General features: G+C 44.7%; 1 protein-coding gene across 2 annotated transcripts in view; it reads right to left on the bottom strand.

The window, feature by feature from the left end:
• LOC140393676 (uncharacterized) overlaps nt 1-24,181 on the bottom strand; it is a 50,671-nt gene that overhangs the window by 7,468 nt on the left and 19,022 nt on the right. For both annotated transcript variants that reach the window (XM_072479971.1, XM_072479966.1), the window contains exons 5-7: nt 19,815-19,888; nt 14,606-14,847; nt 9,933-12,590 (exon numbers count right to left, since the gene is read on the bottom strand). In XM_072479971.1, coding sequence (XP_072336072.1) covers nt 9,933-12,590; nt 14,606-14,847; nt 19,815-19,888 — 2,974 coding nt within the window. The remainder of the gene's footprint in view (nt 1-9,932; nt 12,591-14,605; nt 14,848-19,814; nt 19,889-24,181) is intronic.

Raw genomic sequence — 24,181 nt, 5'->3', positions numbered from 1 at the left:
TGATGGGTGTAAATGTGGGAGAAAATGTGAAAAAGGAGAATAAAAATTAAAAATAAAAAAAATTATGGAGAAAACAGTACTTTTAAAAAAACATATGAGCAGGAGTAGGCTATTCGGCCCCGCTCCATTTAATAAGATCATGGCTGCTCTGATAGTAACCTCAAAATGCTTCCTACCTATCACCCCCTTGCTCACCAAAAATCTATCCGACTCTTCCTTAAAAAATATTCAAAGTCTTTTGGCACATATTGGCATCGTAAACAGTACAAAGAACAAAGAAATGTACAGCACAGGAACAGGCCCTTCGGCCCTCCAAGCCCGTGCCGACCATGCTGCCCGACTAAACTACAATCTTCTACACTTCCTGGGTCCGTATCCCTCTATTCCCATCCTATTCATGTATTTGTCAAGATGCCCCTTAAATGTCACTATCGTCCCTGCTTCCACCGCCTCCTCCGGTAGCGAGTTCCAGGCACCCACTACCTTCTGCGTAAAAAACTTGCCTCGTACATCTACTCTAAACCTTGCCCCTCTCACCTTAAACCTATGCCCCCTAGTAATTGCCCCCTCTACCCTGGGGAAAAGCCTCTGACTATCCACTCTGTCTATGCCCCTCATAATTTTGTAGACCTCTATCAGGTCGCCCCTCAACCTCCTTCGTTCCAGTGAGAACAAACCGAGTTTATTCACCGCTCCTCATAGCTAATGCCCTCCATACCAGGCAACATTCTGGTAAATCTCTTCTGCACCCTCTCTAAAGCCTCCACATCCCTCTGGTAGTGTGGCGACCAGAATTGAACACTATACTCCAAGTGTGGCCTAACTAAGGTTCTATACAGCTGCAACATGACTTGCCAATTCTTATACTCAATGCCCCGGCCAATGAAGGCAAGCAAGCCGTATTCCTTCTTGACTACCTTCTCCACCTGTGTCGCCCCTTTCAATGACCTGTGGACCTGTACTCCTAGATCTCTTTGACTTTCAATACACTTGAGGGCTCTACCATTCACTGTATATTCCCTACCTGCATTAGACCTTCCAAAATGCATTACCTCACATTTGTCCGGATTTTACTCCATCTGCCATCTCTCCGCCCAAGTCTCCAAACAATCTAAATCCTGCTGTATCCTCTGACAGTCCTCATCACTATCCGCAATTCCACCAACCTTTGTGTCGTCTGCAAACTTACTAATCAGACCAGTTACATTTTCCTCCAAATCATTTATATATACTACAAACAGCAAAGGTCTCAGCACTGATCCCTGTGGAACACCACTGGTCACAGCCCTCCAATTAGAAAAACATCCTTCCATTGCTACTCTCTGCCTTCTATGACCTAGCCAGTTCTGTATCCACTTTGCCAGCTCACGCCTGATCCCGTGTGACTTCACTTTTTGTACTAGTCTACCATGAGGGACCTTGTCAAAGGCCTTACTGAAGTCCATATAGACAACATCCACTGCCCTACCTGCATCAATCATCTTAGTGACCTCCTCGAAAAACTCTATCAAGTTAGTGAGACACGACCTTCCCTTCACAAAACCGTGCTGCCTCTCACTAATACGTCCATTTGCTTCCAAATGGGAGTAGATCCTGTCTCGAAGAATTCTCTCCAGTAATTTCCCTACCACTGAAGTAAGGCTCACCGGCCTGTAGTTCCCTGGATTATCCTTGCTACCCTTCTTAAACAGAGGAACAACCTTGGCTATTCTCCAGTCCTCCGGGACATCACCTGAAGACAGTGAGGATCCAAAGATTTCTGTCAAGGCCTCAGCAATTTCCTCTCCAGCCTCCTTCAGTATTCTGGGGTAGATCCCATCAGGCCCTGGGGACTTATCTACCTTAGTATTTTTTAAGACACCCAACACCTCATCTTTTTGGATCTCAATGTGACCCAGGCTATCTACACACCCTTCTCCAGACTCAACATCTACCAATTTCTTCTCTTTGGTGAATACTGATGCAAAGTATTCATTTAGTACCTCGCCCATTTCCTCTGGCTCCACACATAGATTCCCTTGCCTATCCTTCAGTGGGCCAACCCTTTCCCTGGCTACCCTCTTGCTTTTTATGTACGTGTAAAAAGCCTTGGGATTTTCCTTAACCCTATTTGCCAATGACTTTTCGTGACCCCTTCTAGCCCTCCTGACTCCTTGCTTAAGTTCCTTCCTACTTTTCTTATATTCCACGCAGGCTTCGTCTGTTCCCAGCCTTTTAGCCCTGACAAATGCCTCCTTTTTCTTTTTGACGAGGCCTACAATATCTCTCGTTATCCAAGGTTCCCGAAAATTGCCGTATTTATCCTTCTTCCTCACAGGAACATGCCGGTCCTGAATTCCTTTCAACTGACACTTGAAAGCCTCCCACATGTCAGATGTTGATTTGCCCTCAAACATCCGCCCCCAATCTATGTTCTTCAGTTCCCGCCTAATATTGTTATAATTAGCCTTCCCCCAATTTAGCACATTCTTCCTAGGACCACTCTTATCCTTGTCCACCAGTACTTTAAAACTTACTGAATTGTGGTCACTGTTACCGAAATGCTCCCCTACTGAAACATCTACCACCTGGCCGGGTTCATTCCCCAATACCAGGTCCAGTACCGCCCCTTCCCTAGTTGGACTGTCTACATATTGTTTAAGAAGCCCTCCTGGATGCTCCTTACAAACTCCGCCCCGTCTAAGCCCCTGGCACTAAGTGAGTCCCAGTCAATATTGGGGAATTTGAAGTCTCCCATCACCACAACCCTGTTGTTTTTCCTCTTTTCCAAAATCTGTCGACCTATCTGCTCCTCTATCTCCCGCTGGCTGTTGGGAGGCCTGTAGTAAACCCCCAACATTGTGACTGCACCCTTCTTATTCCTGATCTCTACCCATATAGCCTCACTGCCCTCTGAGGTGTCCTCCCGCAGTACAGCTGTGATATTCTCCCGAACCAGTAGCGCAACTCCGCCTCCTTTTTACATCCCCCTCTATCCCGCCTGAAACATCTAAATCCTGGAACGTTTAGCTGCCAATCCTGCCGTTCCCTCAACCAGGTCTCTGTAATGGCAACAACATCATAGTTCCAAGTACTAATCCAAGCTCTAAGTTCATCTGCCTTACCCGTAATACTTCTTGCATTAAAACATATGCACTTCAGGCCACCAGACCCGCTGTGTTCAACAATTTCTCCGTCTGCTCTGCCTCAGAGCCCCACTGTCCCTATTCCCTAGTTCTCCCTCAATGCTCTCACCTTCTGACCTATTGCTCCCGTGCCCACCCCCCTGCCATACTAGTTTAAACCAGTATAAACAGTAGATGGCATAAACAGTAGATGGCAGGATATCATCGCAACAATATTAATAAAATGAATGGTCAAAATTGCAATAAATGGATTTCAATGTGGGCAAAAGTGACATCATCCACTTTGGAATGAAAAAAGATAAAAGAGGGTACACAATAAATGGAGAAAAGCTAGAAACAGTGGAGATTGAGTGTGTCTTGGGGGTCCAGGTACATAAGTTATTAAAATGAAAAATGTATAAATAAAATTTAAATCACAATAAAACAAAGGAATGCTAGCTTTCATCTCGAGAACAGTTCTGGGCACTGTACCTTAGGGTGGCTATATTACCCTTGGAAGAAGCACAGCATAGATTTACAAATAAGAGAAGCTTGAGGCCCTTTTTGTTACTAAGATTGAGACAATATAATGCTACCTCTGCTATGCTCCTCTGCCACCTCAACTTCCCACCTGGCCAAGCTCCCTTCACTGCTCCTCCTCACCTTAACCTCAAACATGCATATTTCTCTAGTTTCTCTCCTATCTCCGCTTATACCCTGAGCTCACCTTGATCAGGAGACACAGCTCCAATTCCCTTGATCCTATTCCTAGTAAAATGCTGATCATCCAACTTCTCCTTCTGGCCTCCATGTTAGCTAATACTGTGAACTGTGTTCTCTCCTCAGGGTTGGTCCCTCCTTTGCTAATAATCATCTCTGCGAACAATGACTGCGTTGAGTGCAACAAGTTTCTTTCTCTTCTACAACTGCATTTTGCAGATGCTTTATGATGTGGTCCACTTGAATTCTTACAATTTGTTTGTTGCTTTGTGGTCCTTTCCATTTGTACAACGTCCAAACACAGTTAAAACAAGCATTCATCAAAATCAAACTGTACTTCTGACAATATAATCTGGTTCCTCTCATGTTTGGTCCCATCAACCTCCTCATTTTCTCTTACACTATCAAATTAATGTTAAATAACTACTTTCCCCCCCAGTTTCTGCACTGGCTACCTCCTCATAGAATTGTTCTGCTGACACATATTAAGGGTTTTAGAGCATAAAAATAGGCCCATCGGCATATGATGGTTGGCACAGGCACAACGTACATATCTATTCTAATCCCATTTTCTAGCATTTGGTCTATAGCTTCACATGCTATAGTGTTTCAAATACTCATCCTCCGTGTCTACGTGGGTCTCACCCCCACAACCCAAAGATGTGCAGGGTAGGTGGATAGACCACGCTAAATTGCCCCTTAATTTAAAAAAAAATAATTGGATACTCTAAATAAATTTTTAAAAATCTCCTGCCCCTTATCTTAAATCAAATATGCTCCCTGGTTATTGACTCCTCTAAGGGAAAAGTTCCTTCCCATCTATCTCCCTCAATTTTGTACACTTTGATTGTGTTCTCCCACAGCCTTCTCTGCTCGAAGGAATAACCCTAAACCTGTCATATTTTTCAGAATATATAGTTGAATTGTTAACAATTAACTACCTCGTTTCCAATTTAGATTCTGTGTGCCTCTGTGAGAATTCTTCAATTTGATTGTCGAAGTCACTTTCTTGCACTTTTAAACTAATGTGGCAGGGGGATAAGAACCGATGCAGGAAGTTGGAAGGTAGTAAAACAGGGACAGAAACAAAAGGCAGTAAGAGGGAAAGTAAGGCAGAGAAGTCATAGTCAAAAATCAAAAAGGGCGACAGTACAAGGTACAGTGACTGAGGGGAGCTCAGTGAATAGGCCCAATAATACTGAAAGGAATAAAACGGGAAGTAAAAACATTAATGGTAAGCGACGCGGCAGGTTGTTACATGAAGATATGGGTTCAACGACAAGGAAAATTAGGAGAAACGTTAAGAGGGAATATAACTTAGGAGAGGTTACTGATCGAGGTGTTAAGATTCAAAACAGGTAAAAAAGCCAACATAAGTGTACTTTACCTGAATGCTCGCAGTATTCGGAATAAGGCAAATGAGTTGATGATGCAAATCATCATGAATGTCTATGATTTAGTGGCCATTACTGAAACATGGTTAAAGGATGGTCACGACTGGGAGTTAAATATCCGAGGGTATCAAACTATTCGGAAGGACAGAGTGGATGGTAAGGGAGGCGGTGTAGCTCTGTTATTTAAGGATGACATCCGGGCAATAGTAAGGGATGACATCGGTGCTATGGAGGATAAGGTTGAATCCATTTGGGCGGAAATCAAGAATAGTAAGGCGAAAAAGTCACTGATTATAGGCCACCAAATAGTAACATTATGGTGGGACAGGCAATAAACAAAGAAATAACGGCATGTAGAAATGGTACAGCAGTTATCATGGGGGATTTTAATCTACATGGCGATTGGTTTAATCAGGTCGGTCAAGGCAGCCTTGAGGAGGAGTTTATAGAATGTATCTGCGATAGTTTCCGAGAACATTATGTAATGGAACCTACGAGGGAACAAGTGGTCTTAGATCTGGTTCTGTGTAATGAGACAGGATTGATTCATGATCTCATAGTTAGGGATCCTCTCGGAAGAAGCGATCACAATATGGTGGAATTTAAAATACAGATGGAGGGTGAGAAGGTAAAATCAAACATTAGTGTTTTGTGCTTAAACAAAGGAGATTACAATGGGATGAGAAAAGAACTAGCTAAGGTAGGCTGGGAGCAAAGACTTTATGGTGGAACAGTGGCGAACCTTCCAAGCGATTTTTCACAGTGCTCAGCAAAGGTTTATACCAACAAAAAGGAAGGACGGTAGAAAGAGGGAAAATCGACCATGGATATCTAAGGAAATAAGGGAGAGTATCAAATTGAAGGAAACAGCATACAAAGTGGCAAAGATTAGTGGGAGACTAGAGGACTGGGAAATCTTTAGGAGGCAACAGAAAGCTACTCAAAAAGCTATAAAGAAGAGTAAGATAGATTAGGAGAGTAAACTTGCTCAGAATATAAAAACAGACAGTAAACGTTTCTACAAATATATAAAACAAAAAAGAGTGGCTAAGGTAAATATTGCTCCTTTAGAGGATGAGAAGGGAGATTTAATAATGGGAGATGAGGAAATGGCTGAGGAACTGAACAGGTTTTTTGTGTCGGTCTTCACAGTGGAAGACACAAATAACATGCCAGTGACTTATAGAAATGAGGCTATGACAGGTGAGGGCCTTGAGAGGATTGTTATCACTAAGGAGGTAGTGATGGGCAAGCTAATGGGGCTAAAGGTAGACAAGTCTCCTGGCCCTGATGGAATGCATCCCAGAGTGCTAAAAGAGATGGCTAGGGAAATTGCAAATGCACTAGTGATAATTTACCAAAATTCACTAGACTCTGGGGTGGTCCCGGTGGATTGGAAATTAGCAAACGTGACACCAGTTTAAAAAAAGAGATAGGCAGAAAGCGGGTAATTATAGGCCAGTGACCTTAACTTCAGTAGTAGTGAAGATGCTGGAATCTATCATCAAGAAAGAAATAGTGAGGCATCTGGATGGAAATTGTTCCATTGGGCAGAAGCAGCATGGGTTCATAAAGGGCAGGTCGTGCCTAACTAATTTAGTGGAATTTTTTGAGGACATTACCAGTGTGGTAGATAACGGGGAGCCAATGGATGTGGTATATCTGGACTTCCAGAAAGCCTTTGACAAGATGCCACACAAAATGTTGCTGCACAAGATAAAGATGCATGGCATTAAGGGGAAAGTAGTAGCATGGATAGAGGATTGGTTAATTAATTGAAAGCAAAGAGTGGGGATTAATGGGTGTTTCTCTGTTTGGCAATCAGTAGCTAGTGGTGTCCCTCGGGGATCAGTGTTGGGCCCACAATTGTTCACAATTTACATAGATGATTTGGAGTTGGGGACCAAGGGCAATGTGTCCAAGTTTGCAGACGACACTAAGATGAGTGGTAAAGCAAAAAGCGTAGAGGATACCAGAAGTCTGCAGAGGGATTTGGATAGGCTAAGTGAATGGGCTAGGGTCTGGCAGATGGAATACAATGTTGACAAATGTGAGGTTATCCATTTTGGTAGGAATAACAGCAAAAGGGATTATTATTTAAATGATAAAATATTAAAAAATGCTGCTGTGCAGAGAGACCTGGGTGTGTTTACAGGTGCAACAGGTGATTAAGAAGGCAAATGGAATTTTGTCCTTCATTGCTAGAGGGATGGAGTTTAAGACTAGGGAGGTCATGCTGCAATTGTATAAGGTGTTAGTGAGGCCACACCTGGAGTATTGTGTTCAGTTTTAGTCTCCTTACTTGAGAAAGGACGTACTGGCACTGGAGGGTGTGCAGAGGAGATTCACTAGGTTAAATCCAGAGCTGAAGGGGTTGGATTACGAGGAGAGGTTGAGTAGACTGGGACTGTACTCGTTGGAGTTTAGAAGGATGCGGGGGGATCTTATAGAAACATATAAAATTATGAAGGGACTAGATAGGATAGATGCGGGCAGGCTGTTTCCACTGGCGGGTGAAAGCAGAACTAGGGGGCATAGCCTCAAAATAAAGGGAAGTAGATTTAGGACTGAGTTTAGGAGGAACTTCTTCACCCAAAGGGTTGTGAATCTATGGAATTCTTTGCCCATTGAAGCAGTAGAGGCTCCTTCATTAAATGTTTTTAAGATAAAGATAGATAGTTTTTTGAAGAATAAAGGGATTAAGGGTTATGGTGTTCGGGCCCGAAAGTGGAGCTGAGTCCACAAAAGATCAGCCATGATCTCATTGAATGGCGGAGCAGGCTCAAGGGCCAGATGGCCTACTCCTGCTCCTAGTTCTTATGTTCATACATCCCAAGATTCCCTGAACAGGGCATTGTGCTAAAGGCACTGCAAAACTGGCTCAAAGCACCTCCCTTGCCTAGGTCCCATCACTTCCTCCTCCCTCAGTCTGCCGGACAACCTCTTGAGACGTGGATGCATCTACAGTGGGCTCAGGGGGCTCCACAGCCACCTGGCACTGTCAATCCTGGAAGCTCACTCCCGTCTCAACCAGGGTTTTAATGCTCGCGGTCATTGAGCACAGGGACTGGGCAACCTCCCTTTGGAACTGTGCCACATCCCTCCGTGACTGGCTCAGGTCAGCCAGTGCCCGGGCATTGCAGCCGACGCCCACAGCCATTACTTGGTGTGACTGGGCCAAGCTCTGGAGCGCCGCTGCAATGTCAAGGTGGCTCTCGTACATGGCTGCCTGTGACAGGGCCACCCTGACCCATGGCTGATACCTTCGTCCCAAAGGCCTCCACCGTGGATGCTGTGGTGATCTGGATGGCACACATGTTTGGCACCATCTCCTGCCCCTGCAGGCGGTTGGACTCTTACACCAGCACCTGCAGGCACCAGATGGTTGCTGACAACCCCTCATGTAGTGCCCGGTTCTGTGTCTGCATTTCTAGCATCGATGGGACCACCCGTTCCAGAAGTTCGAGAGCCAACTAGACGGTAGCTAGTCCCTGGGGTCGGGCCACCATCCGACCGTCCACCCACTGGGGGGGGGGGGGGGGTTCCTAGCTCCACCTGATGTACTGCTGCATGTGTGTTTGTGTGTTGCGCACCAGATGATGCCCCAGGAGCCTCTTCACTATAATGTCTAACTGAGGCGATGTCTCTGGGATGGTGGAGGGTTTTGGAGACAGCTGTAACAGAAAGTTGGTGTAGTCTCCTACGGTGCTGCAGGGTCTTGTGAGCTGGTGATTGGGAGCTCGTGTCTCTGGAATGGTGGAGGGTTTTGGAGACAGTTGTGACAGAAAGTTGGTGTAATCTCCTACGGTGCTGCAGGGTGTTGCGAGCTGGTGATTGGGGGCTCGCGTCGCTGTACTATGCCGCCCAATCGTTTGACGTGTTCTGGGGTTGTGGCTGGGGGCAGGGGACACCAGTAGTGCGCCGGGTGATCCTGCAAGACATGACGCATGGTTGGATTGCGGGTTGGAGTGGTGGGGCAGAGCGGGGTGGCGGAAGACAGGGTGGGGGGGGGGGTTGCGCTGCGTGCCATCGGGGCACCACAACTCAGCAGGGGCTCACTTGGTTCGCTGATGCCGATCTCCGCCCATGCAACTGCCCTCTCCCACGGCCCACCAACCAGTGACCGCCGCTCTGCGATGGTGAGGGGTCCCATGGGGTGATGGGAGTTTGGAACTCACTGTCTTAAAGTATGGTGGAGCCACAGTATTATTTAGGTATGCATTCGTGATGCCATGGCATCCATGGCTGCGGGCTTTTCCCTGCTGGGAAATGGGATTAGAATCGTTAGATGGTTGTTTTTGATAGGAGCAGGCGTGATGGGCTGAAGGGCCTTTCCTGTGCTGTAGATCTCGATGACCACTTTTGAGCTTCTACTTTTCAACTTGCTTCCTAACTCCCTATTTTCTGACTTTGTAACAGTGTTTACCACGGCCCGTCTGTTCACCTTCCCTCTCCAAAATGTCCTGTAACCCCTCCGAGACATCCTTGACCCACGCATTTGATTGTTTAATGGCCATAATATATTTAAGTGGAAACAGTCCTCGCATCCATCTTACCAAATCACTTCATAACTTTAAATACCATAAGATCTTGGCTTCTTAGATTTCTTTTCCAGAGAAGCGAGCCAACACATTATTGCCATACTCACCTACAGAAGTCATTAATATATACCATGCAAGTGCACATAATTGTTTGACCAAAGATAAAGGTATACCTTGAACTTTTGAATGCACTGCAGTTGAAAGATTGTCCTCTATGGGTAGTTGCGGGACAGATTCACTGGGGCCATTTATGCAGATTTTCCTACCAGGTTTGCCTCCTTTTTCTGAAATAGCCATCCAATCATTCTTTAAAATTCTGTGTGTGTTCTGTTCACACTCTACTTGTACTTTCTTGACTTCGTACAGCAATGCTTTTTTCACTGGCAAAGCTGACTGAGTTGGGCCTTTTTCAATATTTTTGCAAACAACAATTGTTCTGTCCAATCTCTTCTTTATATTGGTAAAGTTTTCTTGGGAAATATCTGCGTTTTGGTTGTAGCTTTTATTGCTCCCCATCTCTAAACGATTAAAATGCTGATTTACATCCGTTAGACACTGCTTTTTACCTTGATTTTCCACTATTAGATTAGGTGAATGTGCAACATTCATTGGTATTTTGTTTGCCACAAATGTCCTTTGGTCAGCTATTTCTTTTATATAATCTTGTGGTGTGTCAGTTGCTCCATTGCTCCCTTCTGTACTGGGGAAATGTTCAGCTGTCACATACTGTTCTTCCTCTTTCTCTTTAGTTAGTTTAGAAGAACTTTCTTTCGCACTCTTATGTTCTTTAGATATCACAAATGTTCTTCTGTCAGCCTTGCACTTTTCATTGCTAATATTCCATTCTACGGTATTAGAATTTTTATTGCCCTTTTCCAGATTATCCAGACGAATCTTTACGAGATTATCTATCACAATTTCTTGCTGCTCGCTACATTTCTCCCACTTGGATAATTTTTTGTGCCTTTTAGGCACTACAATCGTCTTTTGGTTATCTTCATTATTTGCATTGCAAATTTCTAGATTACCTAAACGCTCAGCCATCTCCACTTCATGTTGTTCTTTGCCTTTCTGCCATATTACTGAATTAGGTGAACCGTCTTTAACCGTCTTCTGTTCTTTGCACACTACAAATCTTAGACTAGCCTTGCGTTTATTACCGGTGTTTTCTTCTGAAGCATCACGGGTCCTGCAAACCTCTTCGAAATTATCCGAATATTCATCTGTGGTCATTACACTCTGCTTTCTAAGTTTCTTCTGTCCAACTGATTTAGAGGAGCTATCTTTAACGCTCTTGAGCTTTTCTATCCTTCGGTTAGCTTTGCCTTTAATACCAATATTTTCTTCTGAACTATCTGGATAGTTATCTGTGACCATTACATTCTGATTTCTAAGTTTCTCCTGCCCAATTGATTTAGTTGCGTTATCCCCAATGTTCTTTTGCTCTTCTGTAACCACAAATGTCCTTCGGCTAGTGTTCTTGTTATTTAAATTCCCATAATCTTCTATATCTGGATGTTCAGCCATTTCCACATCATGTTCTGTCCTTTTCTGCACAACTGGATTAGATGTACTTTCTTTAATGTTGTGGTGCTTTCTAAGTTTCTCCTGCCAAATTGATTTAGTTGTATTATCTCTAATGCTCTTGTGCTCTTCTGTAACCACAAATGTCCTTCGGCTAGTGTTCTTGTTATTTAAATTCCCATAATCTTTTATATCTGGATGTTCAGCCACCTCCACATCATAGTCTCCCTTTGACTGTGTAACTGGGTTAGATGTACTTTCTTTAATGCTGTGGTACTTTTCAGTCACAACAAATGTCCCTTGGCCAATGTTTTCTTTTACATTACAAAGCTGATCTTGCAAAGCATTTGAAATTCCACTGCTCACTTCCACATTATTTAGATGTTCATTTAGCTCCACTTCATGGTAATCTCCACGAGCTCCTGGTACAATTAAATTAGATGTGCTTTCCTTAATGCTCTCATCAACTCTACAGGTCTTTTTCTCAGCTTTTCCTTTGATATTGCAAATGTTTTCTTTTGAAAAACTCACAACCTGGCTATAATCCTCCTGACTGTTTGGGATACTGTCTTTATGCCAATCATTTGGTTCATTGTTTGGAATACCAGCAATGGGTTCTTCATTATTATTTATAAAGCCTTGGTCAAAAACAGAAACCTCCTCAGAACTTTTTCTTTGTTTCTTTTTACACACTAGATATTTAATGTTGCAATTCCTTTTTGTGCTGTTGGAATCCTTTTCCTTTGGCCGTTTTACTTTTCGCAATGTCTCCCCGTTCTTTGAGGATGCTTCAACTTTCACCTCGTCTCCTTCAGCTTTTTTGATTTTGTGTTTTGTAGATTTAGTTGCAACAGTAACAATTTCTACTGCTTCACTGGTAGTTAGGTCCATTTCTGCATCAAGGATAGTCACTTCAGATTTCCATGGCTCATCGGACTGTTTTTCAGCAAATAGATTTGTGCTGCACTTTTTTAAATCAAAAAGCGGTGAACTGTACCGCACTGGAGTAATTCTAACTTGTGGCACAACCAAACTTGTCCTGTTAAATTCAGAGATATCACTGGATTTAGAAATTCTCGAATGAGATTCTCGAATCAAGGAAGTACCGTTCTTCTCCATTAATTCCATAGAGATTTTAGAACTTCGAGAGCACGAATCTTTCTTTCTTAAGGTAATATTTTGGTTTTCTAACATAGCTCCACTCAGCAAAGTTTCAGGTATTTGTTCAGTTAACGATATTTGTGGAACACTATACATGGTGGATGTTCTGAAATTCTGAGAAAATCTGGTATGATTTGAAACTCGATCTGAAATACATAAAAAATATTTTATTTTAAGGACAAAATAAAACATTTTCTACCTAACTGTATACTGAGCAGCAAAACTAAAGGCAGAATTTTATGTCCTCCCATATGGAAAGTTTGGAGACCAGGAGGTACATGCATAACAGTATCATAAACACTGACCATTGTAGCCACCTAAAATGGCTGATTCCCTATTAATTTGGCCAAAACCCGATTTAAAATGGCTAACCGAAAAGGCTGATGGGAAAAGCAGTCAACAGGACACAAACGGACAGCTGCAGACAGAATAGCGTATTCGGCTCTGGGGAAGTCGGCCCAGATCGATACTCAAGACCATTAGCAGCACATCAACCCAGACATCTGCAGTTTAATCGGCTATCCCCGGGAACAATTGCAACATATTAGCAATTGAATGCCGGGCCAGACCTGCCGGCGCCTGCAGTGGCCGAAACAAAGACAGGTGAACGACCACCCCCCTGATCGAGGAATCGCCCCGTTATGGGATATATCGAACCCAGTGATTGGGAACAAGTCCAATCACTTGGGACTCAGGGTCAAGGGCCGCCCCGAGAGGCGGGAAGCCCCGGGACCCTATAAAGTGAGGGGCCAAGTTCAGACCGCTCTCTCTCTCCCTTCTTCGCCTGCTCGCCACCTTCGTAAGAACATCGACCAGAATGCGTAAGTTTGACTCCAGCGATCGCTACACGATAGAGACTCCTAGCCATCGACCCGTATCAGCCTTTTGAATCCCACGAGCCAGATCCGATTCGATAAGCCATTTGTTTCCCTGACCTGGTGGGCCCTTCCTAAAGTTAAGTATTGGCCAGTAGTGGTAGGTTCCTATATAGAGAGTAGCATTATTGTGTAAGCATTACTTGTTGTATATAATAAATGACCATTGATTTCAATCTTACTAAGCTGACTTATTAATCATAACTCGAGCTTGAACCACGTGGCGGTATCAGAAAGATACCTGACGACTCATGAGCAAAGGTGACATAATCAGAGGTAATAAACTAAGGCTGATAAGAGCAACACTATGTGGATGAGAAAGAGAAATGGCCTGAGACAGATCGTTGGAGGGTTCTGGAAGTTATTGCTGAGGTAGGAGGAGTAGAAGATTTAATCGATATGGGATGAGGCATAACTATGATTTGTACAATAGTTCAAAAGTATGAATTTTAATACATTTGAAACTGTAAGTCTGGAATTATCCTCAATGTTACAGAAATTATCCTCAGTGTTATACAAATTCACACCTCTGATTCACTATTGTTGGCAACGGTATACTTTGAAAGGTTTCAGTTGTTGGATTCCTTCATCTGAACAGCATCAGCCCCATCCTCAATTAAGTTCTATAAACGTACTATATTCCAGTGAATTGATGCTAAATATAAAAGCCTCACAAATATGATCTAACTCAACCATATAAAATAAATGCAAACCCAATATTCTTGCATTGTTACATCTGTCATCCTCAAGAAACTTCAATAATTTTCCCATCAATGCAGTGAAGAATTAGTGGAATTCTTTCATGCTTTTCTTAGGAGATGTAATGTTCTCCTCACTTTAGTTTAAGGAACTGAACAACAAGCTTTCTCAAATGTGGCTGGCTGCATTTATTTAAAACTCCCACAAACAATTTCTAAGGAAAATATGGTGGCTGTTTTGATCCAGTCGATATGGGAGTAGCTTCCCAAGGCACAGTAAAGGAAGAGGTGGATTCAGACTCTATTCTCAACCAGTTGAGTTTTTCATCCAAGTCAGCTACTCTGGAGAAGAACCAAGTTACGGCCGAAACAGAAAGCCGAGTAAGCGGCAGCTAGCCAGTCATTCCCAAAAACGTCCCTCAGTAATGAGCGTAGATTCAGCGGATGAATTACTCTCATTTAATTTCCCAGAATTGTAATTACCCAAGTTCTAATTTGCTGTTAATGTTGCTTAGAATGTACACAGGCAATGATTGTCTTAAGTGGTTGTCAGCTGTAAGAATATTTAGACAGAAAAACTGTACTTGCCTTGACTTGGATGTCCAACCTCAATATGCTCTCTGATATTTGGATCATTGATTGAAATGTTTTCATGAAGATTCACAGTAAAGGCTTGACATGCAAGTGCACCCGTTGAGGATGTAGAATCATCCACTAGAACTGCTACAGCTTGTTTCAAGGAATCAACTTTATCATCCTGGATGCTACTGGCTTGATTTATTTCTTCAATTCTAAAGTTGGGTGGGACTCCTGATGGTAACCGTGTGTTTCTGTAATCAAAATAGGCATTCAATAGATGGTCAATTTATTTTACTGAATGTTTTTTGTTTGCTGTTCACTACACATCCCAAGAAAGAACAATCAACTTAATACTTTTATATTATACTTGGTCTTAGAATCATAAGACCATGGAAAAGTTACAGCACAGGAGGCCATTTGGCCCACCTTGTGAATGCCAGCCCCAGGACACCCAGTTGCCCTTTCTAATCCCACTTTCCTGCACCCGGCCACTAGCCCTGTAGCTTATAGCATTTAAGGTGCAGTTGCAGGTACTTTTTAAAAGAGTTTAGGGTTTCTGCCTCCACCATTAACTCAGGCAACAAATTCCAGACTCCCACTACTCTCTGCGTAAAAACGTTCTTTCTCATGACCCCTCTACACCTTCTGCCACTTATCTTGAATCTATGTCCCCTGGTTGTAGAATTCTCCTCCAAGGGAAACAATTTTATTCTGTCCATTCTATCTCTTCCCCTCATAATTTTGTACACCTGAATTAAGTCATCCCTCAGCCTTCTTTGTTCCAAGGAAAATAACCCCAACCTATCTAATCGCTCCTCGTAGTTACACTTTTCCTGACCTGGCAACTTTCTTATAAAATTCCCCTGCACTCTCTCCAGAGCAATTACGTCCTTCCTGTAATGTGGTGACCAGAACTGCGCACAATACTCCAGGTGTGTATTACAGAAAATATGTGGACTTGTTGGCCCAGTTGATGGTGAGGACGTTCAATGAGGCCAGGAAAGGGGGGACCCTACCCCCGACGATGTCGGAGGCGACGATATCGTTAATTTTGAAGAGGGATAAAGATCCGTTGCAGTGGGGGACCTATAGACCCATTTCATTGTTGAACGTGGACGCCAAATTGTTGGCAAAGGTACTGGCATCGAGGATAGAGGACTGTGTCCCGGGGGTGGTGCACGAAGACCAGACAGGGTTCGTAAAAGGGAGACAACTGAATGTTAACGTGCGACGATAATGATGCCCCCAGTGGAGGGGGAGGCAGAGATAGTGGCGGCAATGGACGCAGAGAAGGCATTTGATAGGGTGGAGTGGGAGTATTTATGGGAAGTGTTAAGGAGGTTTGGGTTTGGGAACGGGTTTATTAGCTGGGTTAGACTTCTTTATGGGGCTCCAACGGCAAGCGTAGTTACAGGTCGACATAGATCGGAGTATTTCCGACTATATAGGGGAACAAGACAGGGATGCCCGCTGTCTCCATTGTTGTTCGCGTTGGCAATTGAACCTCTGGCCATGGCGTTGAGAGACTCCAGGAAATGGAGAGGGGTGATTAGAGGGGGAGAAGAACACCGAGTCTCGTTATATGCGGATGACCTATTGTTATACGTGTCGGACCCAGCGGGGGGAATGATAGAGGTTATGCGAATTTTGAGGGGGTTCGGGGATTTCTCGGGGTATAGGCTAAACATGGGGAAGAGTGAATTATTTGTGATACATCCAGGGGACCAGAGTAGAGAGATAGAAGGCTTGCCTCTAAGGAAAGTGGAAAGAAACTTCCGATTCCTGGGGATTCAAATCGCTAGGAGCTGGGGAACCTTGCACAGACTTAATCTGACACGGTTGGTAGAACAAATGGAGGAGGACTTCAAGAGGTGGGACATGCAGCCTCTATCGCTGGCGGGCAGGGTGCAAGCAATTAAGATGATGGTCCTCCCGAGGTTCTTATTTGTATTTCAATGTCTCCCTATACTAATCACTAAGACCTTTTTCAATAAAATAGACAGGAGCATCACGAGCTTCGTGTGGGCAGGGAAAGTTCCGAGAGTAAGGAGGGGGTTCCTTCAGCGTAGTAGGGACAGAGGAGGATTGGCACTACCGAACTTGGGCGATTACTATTGGGCCGCCAATGTGGCAATGATACGTAAATGGATGATGGAGGGTGAGGGAGCGGCGTGGGAAAGACTGGAGAGAAAGTCCTGTAAAGGGACGAGTTTAGAGGCGCTGGTGACGGCGCCGCCACCGATCTCACCTAAAAAGTTTACCACGAACCCGGTGGTGGCGGCAACATTGAATATCTGGGGACAGTGGAGGCGACAGAGAGGGGTGCGGGGAGCCCTGGTGGGGTCCCCAATCAGGAACAACCATAGGTTCGCCCCAGGAAGAATGGATGGAGGATTTCAGAGCTGGTTCCAGTTGGGAATTAGGAGGGTGGGAGATTTATTTATAGATGGGACTTTTGCGAGCTTGGGAGCATTGGAGGAAAAGTATAAGTTGCCCCGGGGAAATTTCTTGAGATATATGCAGGTGAGGGCATTTACTAGACAACAGGTGAGGGAATTTCCGTTGCTCCCGACACAGGGGATACAGGACAGGGTGCTTTCAGGGTGCGGGTCGGAGAGGGCAAGGTGTCAGAGATTTACCGAGAGATGAGGGAAGAGGGGGAGGAGTCGGTGGGCGAACTAAAAGGAAAGTGGGAAGAAGAACTAGGGGAGGAGATAGAGGAGGGTATGTGGGCTGATGCCCTAAGCAGGGTAAATTCCTCTTCCTCATGCGCCAGGCTTAGCCTGATTCAATTTAAGGTGCTACATAGAGCACACATAACGGGAGCAAGATTGAGCAGGTTCTTTGGAGTGGAGGACAAATGTGGGAGGTGTGGCGGGAGCCCGGCAAACCACGCACATATGTTTTGGGCGTGCCCGGCACTGGAAGGGTATTGGAAGGGAGTGACGGGAGTGATTTCGCAGGTGGTGAAGGCCCGGGTCAAACCAGGCTGGGGGTTAGCTCTATTTGGAGTTGCGGAAGAGCCGGGAGTGCAGGAGGCGAAAGAGGCCGACGTTGTGGCCTTTGCGTCCCTAGTAGCCCGGCGCAGGATCCTACTCATGTGGAAGGAGGCGAAACCCCCCGGACTGGAGGCCTGGGTAAATGATATGGCGGGGTTCATTAAACTGGAGCAGATAAAGTTTGCCCTGAGAGGATCGGCTCAAGGGTTCACCAGGCGGTGGCAGCCATTTCTCGACTACCTAGGGGAACGTTAGAGGGAAGACAGATGACCAGCAGCAGCAACCCAGGGGGAGGGAGGGGGGGGGTTTAGTTTAGGTCAAAGATAAAGGGGTTTTGTTACTTGTGTATTGTTTAAAATTTCTGTATTGTTATTGTTGCGTTTGCTTTGTAAGAGGGGAAAAATTGTTGTTTGGGAAAAAATTTTCAATAAAACATTTATAAAAAAAAAAATACTCCAGGTGTGGCCTCACCAGTGTTTTGTACAATTCCAACATTATATCCTTACTTTTATATTCTATACCTCTGCCAATGAAGGAGAGCATTCCATATGCTTTCTTTACAACCTTGTCTACTTGAATTGCTGCATTTAGGGACCGGTGTACTTGTCAGCCAAGATCTCTCACTTCACCTACCCCTGAGTATATTCCCATTAATGGTGTACTCCGTACATCTGTTTAACCTCCCTAAATGCATGACTCACACTTGTGGGTGTTAAAATCCATCTGCCACCCACTCCACCAACCCATCTATATAGCTCTGGAGATTACAGCTATCCTGTACACTATCCACTACTCAGCCAATCTTTGTGTCGCTTGCAAATTCCCAATCGTGCCCCCCATGTTGACGTTCAAATTAATATATAACACAAATAGCAACGGTCCCAACATTGAGCCCTGTGAACACCACTTGAAACAACATTACATTCACAAGAGCATCAATCGACCATTACTCTTTGTTTCCTGCTACTAAGCAAACTTTTTATCCAGTTTCCCACATTACCCTATATACCACGGGTTTTTATTTTTTTGACTAATCGCATATGTGGGACCTTGTTAAAATCCATGTACATCACATCCACTGCACTACCTTCATCAACCCTTCTTGTTATTTCCTCAATGGCTTCAATCAAATTTGTGAGGCAAGACCTTCCTTTGACAGATAACAAATCCATGCTGACCAACCTACTCCAACCTTCCAACAACTTAGCAGGACAGATTTATCTAATTGGAGATCAGTTTTCATAATGGAAAAGGGATTGGTCCACATAACAAAATTTCAGATGATTTCAACTGATTTTTTGTTCATATTAACACCAAAGCCATTGATCATTGTACATCAGGAGATTTGCTCACCTCAGCAAGGTGCTTTACCAAAAACAGCTTGCCACCCAGAACCAATTAAGAAAGCAGCCAAAAACTTGGAAACAGTTGGATGCTTATCCTCTTAAGCTGGTGTAGGACAAGAAATAAAGGGCACGATTCAGGCATCACATGGCATCCAACGAGATCTGGGTAGCGATTCCTGCTAGTGAGCTCCACTCTCTAGTGCAGAAAATCAACTAAAGATCAGCCTCGGCAAGGAGAAACTCCCCGAGGCCCAAAAAACTGGGTGGAGAAATTCTGAAAGGTCAACTAGCCAGTCTGCCGCTGTGGGTGGTGCTGTTGATCGCCAGACGAGCAAGATTCTCTGGTGTGCAATTAGGGAAGCGAAAGCAAGAGCGTCGGCCCTCTTCCCTATGTGTAGCTCTGGCTGCTCTTACACCCCAAAGATTGGCACATTTGGGCATGGCTTCACCCTCACAACCTTGGACATTGCTGATGAATAGTGGGGTGAATCCTGGCAGCTACAGCGCCAAGAAACACTCCGACAAACATGCCCAAAAGCGGACTTGGTTTGAAGTCCACTTTCGGGTACCCAAAGAAATCAGTGTGAGTCGGTTGAACCAAAACAATTGTAATTCATTTCACAAAAGCAATCGACTTCAGAATTCTCATACAATAGGAATGGTGTATTTGAACTACTTCCATCAGTTAGTAACATTTACTTATTTAACTCCACTATAGTTGAGTCGCATAAGCTAATACCTCACCAGAGTTCAGAAGTAGTACAAGTTCATACAGTGTCAACTATTATTGATCTTTTTCATTAAACTTTAAATATAACTGGCAAATTATTTGACTTAAAAAAAAAAAGTATCATAATTTCATTGATTACTTACAAGTTAGAGCCGGAATCTTCACTAACACTATTACTTCTTTGGAATAACATACCGTCCCATTGATGTTCTTGAAACTACATTGAAAGAGGTAAATGCCTCAGTAGGGAGGATACAAATACATGTACTAAATGGTCAGTCTAATTTTCATTACTTTAATCAGAATATTATGTAATAAATATTTTAGAAAATCTTTCAAAAAAATAGCTACCAATCAGCGCATCAGTTTTATAATGGAGGGGAGGGGGTGGAGAAAGAGCAGGTTAAAGCAACTACCTAAATGTGACTGCCACTCAAAGTGAAGTACTTGCATGTCAAATATACCAAATTAGGAGCTTAATTTCGCTACAGAAGACTGCGGCAAAATACAAGACAATATTAATAAACTGACACAAGATACATAATTGGCAAATTAACTTCAATAAGTGTGATGTGGTAACTTTTATAGGAATGATAAGGAGGCCATATACCCCTTGGTAAATATGTTGGAGGAACAAATAGATCTCGAGTACAGGTACATAAATCACTCCATGTCAGTTAAAAAAGCAAAAAACACTGGGCTCATTTCACGAGGGAAAGGACTGAAAAGCAGAGAATTTTTGTTGAATTTGCATAGAATATTGATTAGGTCGCCTTTACGTACTGTGCACAATTCTGGTCTCCATTTTATAACAAGGATATATATATTATATATATATAAAAAAATCAGAACTGAAAGGTAATGCTCGTCAGGAAAGACTGAACAGCCAGGAGAATTTTTATCCAGGAAAACCTTTTAAGAGTTAATCTGATAAAGAGGCCTTTACAATTTAAAGATTTTTCTTATAAAGGTAGATGTTGAGAAGATATTTCTACTGTTGGGGAAAGCAAGATCATGGGGCACAAAGATAAGGGTCACATCCTTCCTATAGTGTGGTGTCCAGAACTGGCTGAATACTCCAATTAAGCCCAAACCAATGTTTTATACAGCTTTATCATACGTCCTTAATTTTTATAAAAAACCCTACTGATGAAACCAGGGGTCCCACGTGTTTTATCTCTCAACTGACCCCGCCACCTTCAATGATTTGTACACGAACACCTGCAAGTCTGTCAGCTCTTACACCCCCTTTAGAGTTTTACCTTTCATTTTAAAATGCCTCTGGGGAAAGAGAATTCCAGACTAACAATGTTCGGACAGAAAAAAGATTATTCCTCATCTTAGTTTTAAATGGGGGACGACCCCTAATTTTTTTAAGTGGTGTCCCCTCATTCTTGAGTCCACACAAGGGGAAATTATCTTCCTAGTATCCCCCTGTCAAGTCCGCTCAGGATCTTATATGTTTCAATATGATCACCTCTCATCCTTCTGAGCTCCAATAGTTATAGGCCCAACCTGCTCAAGCCTTCCCCATAAGATTCCTTCATCCCAGAAATTAGACAAGTGAACCATCTCTGCATTGTTTTGAATGTATTTTAAAAAAAAGAAAATGTTATTGGCATTTTCGGCATTATGTACATTGACGTTCGTGTTTATTTATTGTACAGTGTAACGAAAAAAGGCTTTTGGCTTGCTTTGCTTTATTTATAGATTGTTGGCGTCTAGTTCGGTGTGTCCTCCCCTCCCCCCCTTTCCCTGCCCATCCCCCTTGCTATCCTCCCTGGTTGATCCGGAGGTGTGCTCCCCCCCTCCTCGCTTCTCCATTTGTCAGCTTCAGCCGTGTTGTTTTTTCTTTTTGTGGATGAGTGAGGGGGTGGGAGGGGGCTGCCCCTTCCCTGCCCCCTGTATTATCCCTCTTTGTCCGTCTCAGACTCTCTCCTCTCCTCCCCCCCCCCCCCAACCCCTCCCCCTGGGTTGTGCGTCCCTGGATTTCCTCCTTGTCTTTTTGTTTTTCTCCCCTCTAATGCTTCCAGTTCCCTCTCTTCTGGCTGTTGTTGGCTTCAAACAGGTTTTGGAACAGACCGACAAATTGCCCCCATGCAGTCAGGAAGCCTTCCTCTGACCCTCGGATGGCGTATTTTATCTTCTCCAGGTGGAAAAATTCCGAAAGGTCAGCTAGCCAGTCTGCAGCTGTGAGTGGTGCTGCTGATCGCCAGCCGAGCGATTAGGGAAGTGAAAGCAAGGGCGTCGGCCCTCTTCCCCATGTGTAGTTATGGCTGCTCTGACACCCCAAACATTCCCACATTTGGGCATGGCTTCACCCTCACCCCTACAACGTTGGACATTGCCTCGGAAAAGGCTGTTCAGAACCAGCGAGTTTGGGGCATGGCCAGAACATGTGGGTGTGGTTGGCAGGGCCCCTCTGGCACCATTCACATTTATCCTCCACCTCTGGGAAAAACCTGCTCATTCGGGTTTTGGTCAGGTGTGCTCTGTGCACCACTATGAACTGAATGAGGCAGAGCCTTGCGCAGGAGGAGGTGGAGTTCGCCCTGCTCAATGCTTTGCTCCAGAGTCTCCACCCCACTTCTGTCCCCAGTTCGTCCTCCCATTTCAGTCTGGTCTCGTCCAGTGGTGTTAGGGCTCTGTCCAGTAGCTGTCCGTATATTTCCCATAGAGTCCCCCCCCTCCTTACTGTCCGTGGTCATCAGGTTCTCCAATAGTGTGGTTTCCGGGACCCTGGGGCATCCTACTGTCTCTTTGTGGAGGAAATGTTTTATTTGTAAGTGTCTCATTTCCTGTCCAGTCAGCAATTCCTATTCCTCCGTCAGTTTGTTCAGCGTCGCTAGTCTGTGCCCTACATAGAAGTAACTAACTGTCAGCACTCCACTGTCCAGTCTCCATTTTTTAAATGTTGCGTCTCGCATGGCTGGCGGGGATCTGTGGTTACCTCAGATGGGGGCCATGGGGAACATCCTGGTCAGCCTGAAGTGCTGTCTTAGCTGACTCCACGTTTTCAGTGTGGCCATTACCACTGGGCTCGATGTGTATTTCGTCAAGGGGGATGGGAGTGGTACTGTGGCCAGGGCCCGGAGGGTCGTTCACTTGCAGGAGGCCTCCTCCAACTGGACCCACTCAGAGTTGGGTTAGTGCACCAATTCCTTCACTCTTTCCACTGTTGCTGCCCAGTGGTAGTGTTGCAGGTTTGGCAGTGTCAGGCCTGCCTTAATTTTCCTCCTTTACAGTGTTTGGGGGGGGGGGGGGCATTATTACATTCAGCAGTCGTCTGATGTTCGCAGTGAGTTGCCTACATTTGACAAAGCCCGTTTGGTCTTCAGCGACCACCTCCAGTAAGGCCTTCTCCAGCCTTTTGGCCAGGACCTTTGCGAGTATTTTCGCATCCACATTCAGCAGCAAAATGGGTCTATTTTATCCACATTCCGTCAGGTCTTTGTCTTTTTGGGTATCAATGATATTGTGGCCTGAGTTAGCGTAGGAGGCCAAGTTACCCTTGCCAGTGAGTCTGCGAACATGTCCCTTAGATGTAGGGCCAGGAAGACTTTTTTGTAGATATCCGCCGGGAACCCATCAGGTACCGGCGCTTTCCCGACCTGCATGGAGCTGATACTCTCTATGATTTCTCCCAGTTCTATTGGTGCTTCCAGCTCCCCCCATCTATCCTCCCCCACAAACGGCATTTCCAGTCCATCGAGGAACTGTTTCATCCTCGCGTCCCCGTTGGGGGAGTTTGGAGGTGTACAGCCCTCAGTAGAAGGTCTCAAATGCTTAATTGACCTCTTTTGGTCACGCTCCCAGTCTGCCTCTGCTATTTTTTTTTACCTGCGCTATTTCCCTTGTGGCTGCCTGCTTTCTCAGTTGGTGAGCCAATAGGCGCCAGCCTTGTCTCCGTGTTCGTAAAAGATCCCCCGTGCCTGGCGGCGTTGGTACACTGCTTTCCAAATGGATAGCAGGTTAAAGTCCATTTGTATCTTTTTTCTCTCAGCCAGCAGCTCTACTGTCGGGGCCTTGGAGTAATTTCTGTCTACCAAGATGGAATCGATCAGCTGTTGCCTGGCCTCCCCCTCTTCCCCATCTCTACGTGCCTTGTAGGCTATAATTTCCCCTCTGATCACAGCCTTCAGTGCCTCTCAGAACTTGGAAGGTGAGATTTCCCCATTCCGGTTGTTAGTCACGTAGTTGCCTAGGGTCTGCGATGTTTTCTGGCAAAAGGCCTTAATAGCCAGGGGGCCCGTGGCCAGCCTCCATGTGGGGCGCTGGGCAACCTCATATTCACGTAGTGTGGAGCGTGGTCGAAGATGACAATCGCGGAGTACTCCGCTCATTTAATTCCTGGAACCACTGATTACCCCACTGCAAAGAAGTCAATACGGGTATATACCTTGTGCACCTGCGGGAAAAACAAGAATTATTTTTCTCCCGGGTGCAGGAAGCTCTACGGGTCCAGCGCCCTCATCTGCTCCATAAATGCTCCCACTTCCTTAGCCATGCC

The sequence above is a fragment of the Scyliorhinus torazame genome, chromosome 2 (assembly GCF_047496885.1).
Source record: "Scyliorhinus torazame isolate Kashiwa2021f chromosome 2, sScyTor2.1, whole genome shotgun sequence".
NCBI classification, from domain to species: Eukaryota; Metazoa; Chordata; class Chondrichthyes; order Carcharhiniformes; family Scyliorhinidae; genus Scyliorhinus; species Scyliorhinus torazame.
Note: the sequence above shows the minus strand (reverse complement) of the source record. Positions and strands in the feature narration are given on the sequence as shown.